This window comes from Chlamydotis macqueenii, chromosome 4 (genome assembly GCF_036417535.1).
Source record: "Chlamydotis macqueenii isolate bChlMac1 chromosome 4, bChlMac1.mat, whole genome shotgun sequence".
NCBI lineage: Eukaryota > Metazoa > Chordata > Aves > Otidiformes > Otididae > Chlamydotis > Chlamydotis macqueenii.
The window spans coordinates 33987073-33992609 of NC_141559.1; the positions used below are offsets into that span (position 1 = coordinate 33987073).

At 47.6% G+C, this 5537-nt stretch overlaps 1 protein-coding gene across 1 annotated transcript; it reads right to left on the minus strand.

Moving 5' to 3' along the window:
- On the minus strand, window positions 1-4806 carry LOC147600892 (trypsin inhibitor ClTI-1-like). The gene is made up of 4 exons (XM_086747633.1): window positions 4758-4806; window positions 4357-4394; window positions 3562-3671; window positions 1-76 (listed from the first exon to the last, which is right to left on the minus strand). The coding sequence occupies exons 1-4, from the start codon at window positions 4804-4806 to the stop codon at window positions 1-3; spliced, it is 273 nt and encodes a 90-aa protein (XP_086603759.1).
- Between the last annotated feature and the right edge of the window lie 731 nt (window positions 4807-5537).

Consider the following 5537-nt stretch of genomic DNA (forward strand, 5'->3'; position numbering starts at 1 on the left):
CTACATCTGTCTCATTTTCTTGACAGTTGGCTGGCATATTCCGTTCTTGAAAATCTGGACATCCTTCTTATTTTCACTGCAAGTAGAACAAAAATATTTTAGAAGAGAAGCACTAGACTTGGATTTAACAGAGGCATTTCATAAAGAGGACTCGCTCATGTCTTTCTATGGGTTCAGTTACATGCAGCGATGCATTTAATTGCACCACTTATGGCAAACACTACTGCAAAGTAACTGTGATGCAAAGATGTATGAATCATACACACAGAGCAAGTAACTTACCAGAGACAGCCTCACTTCAGGCTTTGTTACTTGTAAAAACCTGATAAAGCCATCTGCAAATCTGAGAAGTATCAAACCACATGGCAAATCCCGCCATGAGGACTGTGTCCATTACAAAGCACTTAGGCAAGTCAAATGTCACAGTCTCTGAAGTGGGAACCAGTTCTACTGCTTACAAAATTTCCCCCTTTCACTTGGGAATTCAGTGGGAACAGTATGCACCCTGATGCATCTCTGCATCCCAGGCTTCACCAAAATTTGAGGGTGTGGTTCTCTGAATGCTGGAATTTTCTTTAAGGAAATTTTAGCCAAGTCTCCCTTAGTTTGGGAACATCAGATTTTTTTCTTTAAGTCCCATACATGGTACTTTGGGGTGCTCCAGTTACAAATCTCAGTTTACCAAGCAAGTACAGATACAAAAAGAAAGTGATAGAATCCAAACTGCCCTAGATCTTCAGTTTGCTTCCCTATCTTAATAGAATCAAGCTGGTTTACTCCTCATGAAATTCAAGAGGCTTGCAATTACCCAAAAGCAGGGACAATCTGTACTAATAGTGGTATCAAGGATCTTTTAACCAGAAGGTAGTGGAGCAGATTAGAAATATGAAAGGAAAAATCAAGCTCAGGGGATGTGAAACAGATGTAAAGATGTAAGGAAAAGTTCTGGCAGAAGGACAGCCCTTACACTAAACCCTGCAGAGGCAGCTTAAGCTGCTGCATCTGTTTCCAAAGACGTGCCTGTAGTGCTGCCAGACTAGGTTTAAACTAAGATCAGCTGTTGTCACTGCTACTGGACACAAAGTGGGGAAGAGATGGGAATTGCATTCTAGCACCCATTTTAAAATGGGTTAGATCTAAGCTTTAAAAATAATAAAAAAAAGGTAGGGATGAAGATCAGCTTTGGTCTTACAGTTAACATGGTGCATTGCAGAACCAGGATGGGCAAGGTTGTGCTGCAGCTTTGCTCCAAGTGTTTTATCCTTGTTGTGTTCATGCCAAGTCAAACACTATAGAACAACAACTCCAGACTGAACTAGAAAGCTACTGAGTATGGCAGCTACTGAATTATTAAAGGAAAAAAAATCAGGATAGTATTTGATCACCTTGTGCTCCTTCAGATCAAAATGCATGTTTCTGAGCATGTAAGATACTAGCAAAAAAGATGGTTAAGACAAAAATCTACCTTGTGTGTGTAACTGGATTAAAGCCCACGTTTCACAGAAAACATGTACATTATGTCTCATACTAATAAGATGTAAGGCCCATCATGGATTACTTAAGGAATTGAGTGAAAATAAACAGATTTGCCTGGAGAACCCTTTGTGCTATGTGCAGTGCTGTATCAGGAATCTGCCATGCACCCATCTGGAATGGAGGGATCATGCCTAAAGATCAAAACGTCCTAGAAATGTAAGGTTGGATCTCAAAGCCCATCATTCTGCTCTGAGAAAGGATCAAATACACTGAGATGCTCTCCTGTCTATATTTCCGCAACAATGATTTGCACTCTCTATGTGTGATACTTAGCACTTCTCTTTGACTTCTATTGTACTGATTTCAGTCCATTTCTCCAGATCCCTGGGAATTTTGATACTGTCCTGCACAGATCATTGTATCTCTTGCTATTTTGCAAATTTTTATTGTCTTGTTTTGGATATCCAATTCATTACAAAAATACTGAATTATGTACCACACCTAAAGGAAATACCACTTTATAGCTCTTTCCAGTTTGACTGTAAAACGCTGATCACTGCTTTTAAACCACAGCATTTCAAAAGTGCTGTGACTTCATTCTTTAACAATTTCAGCTAAATAACTATTTGTCTTCTTATGTGAACATCAAGGGGAGCTATGTAAAATACTTTACTCATGTCATGGAGCCACACTTTTGTTGCTTCCTACTCTGCTAAAAAAGTTCCTACTCTTGCCAAAAAAAACTAAATCTCACAGATTTGGTTGGATTATTTCTGACAAATCTGTATCGGCTTTGCTTAATCTGTTTTTTACCTCTGGCTGTCTACAAGTCAGTCTCTTAGTAACTCACTCCAACATCGTCCTAGGCAGCAAAGATGGGTAGGCTTCTAATAGGTAACATGCCAGCACCTCTTTTTGCCCCTTTTCACAGATTATACTGTGTGTGCAATCTGTGCAACACACAAAACCCACATTGATTCCCTGGGTTTTTTTTCCAGATTGTAGGCTTAGCAATTCTCTTTGCAATTTGTCATTTGCTTGGATAGTTTGTGATGTATTCTCGTGAAAATGCTACCAAACTCTGCAGATCTGCATACCTTTAAACGTACTTTGACACCTTCTTCAAAATATTATTTCTTTATGTGTTCTTTGATACCTTTGATACTTTCCTTATTCTGGCCTATGTTTCCTCTGTCTTGGCAATTTGAATTTTGTAAATTATCTAGTCTCAATTAATCTTTCCCTCAGCCCAAAGTCAGGAATATATTTCAGACTTCCCTTTCTTGAGATCTGTCTATTTGTAATTTTGTAAATGCCTGTCACTGCTGTTGTGCTACTTCCACTTCCTCCCTCTGCTGGAAACAGAAATCCTGTTATTTCATTTATATAAATTCCTTTCACCATCCAATTCAATTCATTAGCAGTTCCTCTCAGTTTGTACTGGGAGGATGCTCTATAGATGTTTCCAGTCCATCGTAATGGGGGGTAACAATGCTCATTAAGTACTGCTTTTGTATGTTTTCAATTTGTTTTAAAAAATGATTAAATTATTAAAGAATAAAATACGCTCTCTCAAATATTAGGAGATCCTTTTCTTGATTTTTAAACAATCTGAATGGCTAAGTAGTATTTTCTCCTAACATCTGGCATTCTTACTGTTCTCTGTGAAAGGAAATATAGGAGACTGGATCTTGAATGTAAACATTATGGAATAAAATCTGCATTTTGGGTGAGATCTTTCATGTTTTCTGATGGGGAGTGTGGAAGAGTCCAGCATTTTATTTAATGGCAACATGGTACTGCATGAACATGACAGGCAACACTCCTCTGAGATGCTTCTCCTTAAGAACTACAAAAGCAAATATTCAATACTCCCAGCTAACTGAAACCAACCTAAGCCGTTTACAGGTACCATGATAAAAGCTGTTGCAAGGGATTGACTGTTGAGAAGACACTGGTAAAACTGCAGTTTAACAGAGTGTGAACGATGCAAAGCCAATAACCTATCAGTTAATTGGGATGTGTGGGTGAATATTTTGCTTGCATATAGGGAAGGGAAAGTTAGGATGTCAGTTAAGTGACTACCTGTTTGAAAGGCAGAGCATACACTCGTTTGAGTAGGTCTCTCCATCGGTCCCACAAACTGGACGGTACTGCCTTGTACATCCAGACACATGATACTTGTGGCAGGCAGGCTGGGGAAGATAGGTACATAAGAAGTCTAAGATAATCTGTTTGAAACAGGCCTCTTGGGCCCTTTCAGATCAGCAGCTTCTGATCTGAGAACTTCTGAAGAATACTGGCACACTTATGCACAGAAAGGAGCGCTCAACAGGAGTTGGCACGGCGTTATCAAGTGCCACATTATCTTTCACGTTCTTATGGGAATTTATCACTTGCGGCTTGGCTTCTACTGCCTAGCATGGCTTCAGCTGTGGTGTCAGGACATAAGCGTGCTAGAAAACACAGCTCCTTCTGACATCTTAACGTCAGAGGGATGGACGGACGGCGAGTCCTTGCAAAGGGCAACCACAGATTGAGCTGGTAAGAGGTGGGAATCGCCAAGGCACGTGTGCTACTGCCCCCAGCAGGCGGGGGGTGGGAACAGCCCCGGGTCTCTCAGCTGTTGGGCATCTCCTGGGGCTGAGCAGGGGTCCCCGAGGGGCGGCCTGCCTCTGGAGGTTTCACCTGCCGTTACCCTCCTCCTCGGGAGGAGCCAGGCCACCCCTCCGGGACCCCTGCTCTGCCCCGCAGCTCTGGAGCCAGGGCCAGACGCTCCTGCCTGGCGCCAGGCCCGGGGCCCTGGGGAAGGGGCCGCCCTGCGCCCGGAGGCCGGGTGGGATCGTCCTTCTCGGGGCCGGCGGGGCGGGCTGCACTCACCGGGAAGCTGGCAACGGCGTCGGAGTAGGAGAGGAGCCCTGTAGAGAACAACTGGCGTTAACGGCGCACGGTCCCGCTTGGATTCCCCCCGCCCCACCCCCCCCGCTTCGCTCCCGGGACCAGCCGGTGTCCGTTACCGGTCCCGGCACCCCCCGACCAGCCGGTGTCCGGCACCGTCCTGTGCCGGTTCCCCACCCTGCCGCCGGATGGCTCATGCCCGTCACCGGCCTAGATTCCGCGCCCGCGCCCCCTAAGCCGGCCAGTGCCCGGTACCGCTTCAGATTTCCTCTTCCTTGCGGATGGGACCGGCCGGAGCACGGTACCGACCCGCTTCCCCAGGACCGGCTCGGTCCCCCCGCCTCCCCCAGACCTCCACTGCCCCGGCGCCGTGCGCCCGATACCGGCGAGAACGGCGGGGAGCAGCACCAGGACCGGTGTCGGCACCGCCATGTTCGCCAACGGAGTAACGGCCACAGGCGGGCGCGAGGCGAGGAGAGCGCGGGGGCGCAACGGCCGCGGCGGAGCGCGAGGGGCGCAGCGGGCGGGAGCGCGGGGCGCTGGGGCTGGCGAGCGAGTCCGGGCCGGCCCCGAGCTGTAGGTCCCCGTGGGGTCGCTCATCGCCCCCCCCCACCCCCCCCGCCGCCATTTCCACGGGGAACCCCCAGCATTTCCAGTGGCTGGCAACTGCTGATGCAGAAGCCTTCCCGGCACCACGCTCACAGGATGAAAAGCTTTAAACTCAGGGCCGTGTGGGGCAGCAGCCGAGTGAATGGTGGGTGCCCGGCTGAAATTTCAGCCTTCCCCGGGCCTCCCTCTTTGACTTCGTCTCGACAGAGTTGCCCTTTGATTGCAGAGTGTCTTGGGCAAGAGTAGGAGGATGGAAAACAGGCATGCAGTGCCGTGTGGCTCTTAAGGTCGTTGCCCCCGTCTCGTCATAAAGTGACATGAGGGGGCTTGTGCTGAGCTGTGCGTGCGTTCCTGCCATGAGGAAGAGAAAACCGATGCAGCCCCAGCAGTAAAGCCAACCTGCCTGCATTTGCAGTCGTGGGAATGCAGGCCAGCGGCGGCTGGAAAAGCTTGTCACAGTGTCCTGCCTGGGCGTCTGGGCAGCACGGCTCTCCAAAGAGTATCTCATCTGTTAGCCGCTGATGAGAGTGGTTGGCTTTGCAGAGCCCGGGGGC

Coding starts and splice junctions, on each gene's coding strand:
- LOC147600892 (XM_086747633.1), bottom strand. CDS start 4,806: ATGGCGGTGCCGACACCGGTCCTGGTGCTGCTCCCCGCCGTTCTCGCC. Junction 4,395..4,757: donor GCTCCCCGCCGTTCTCGCCG/GTATCGGGCGCA, acceptor TGTTCTCTACAG/GGCTCCTCTCCTACTCCGAC. Junction 3,672..4,356: donor ACGCCGTTGCCAGCTTCCCG/GTGAGTGCAGCC, acceptor TATCTTCCCCAG/CCTGCCTGCCACAAGTATCA.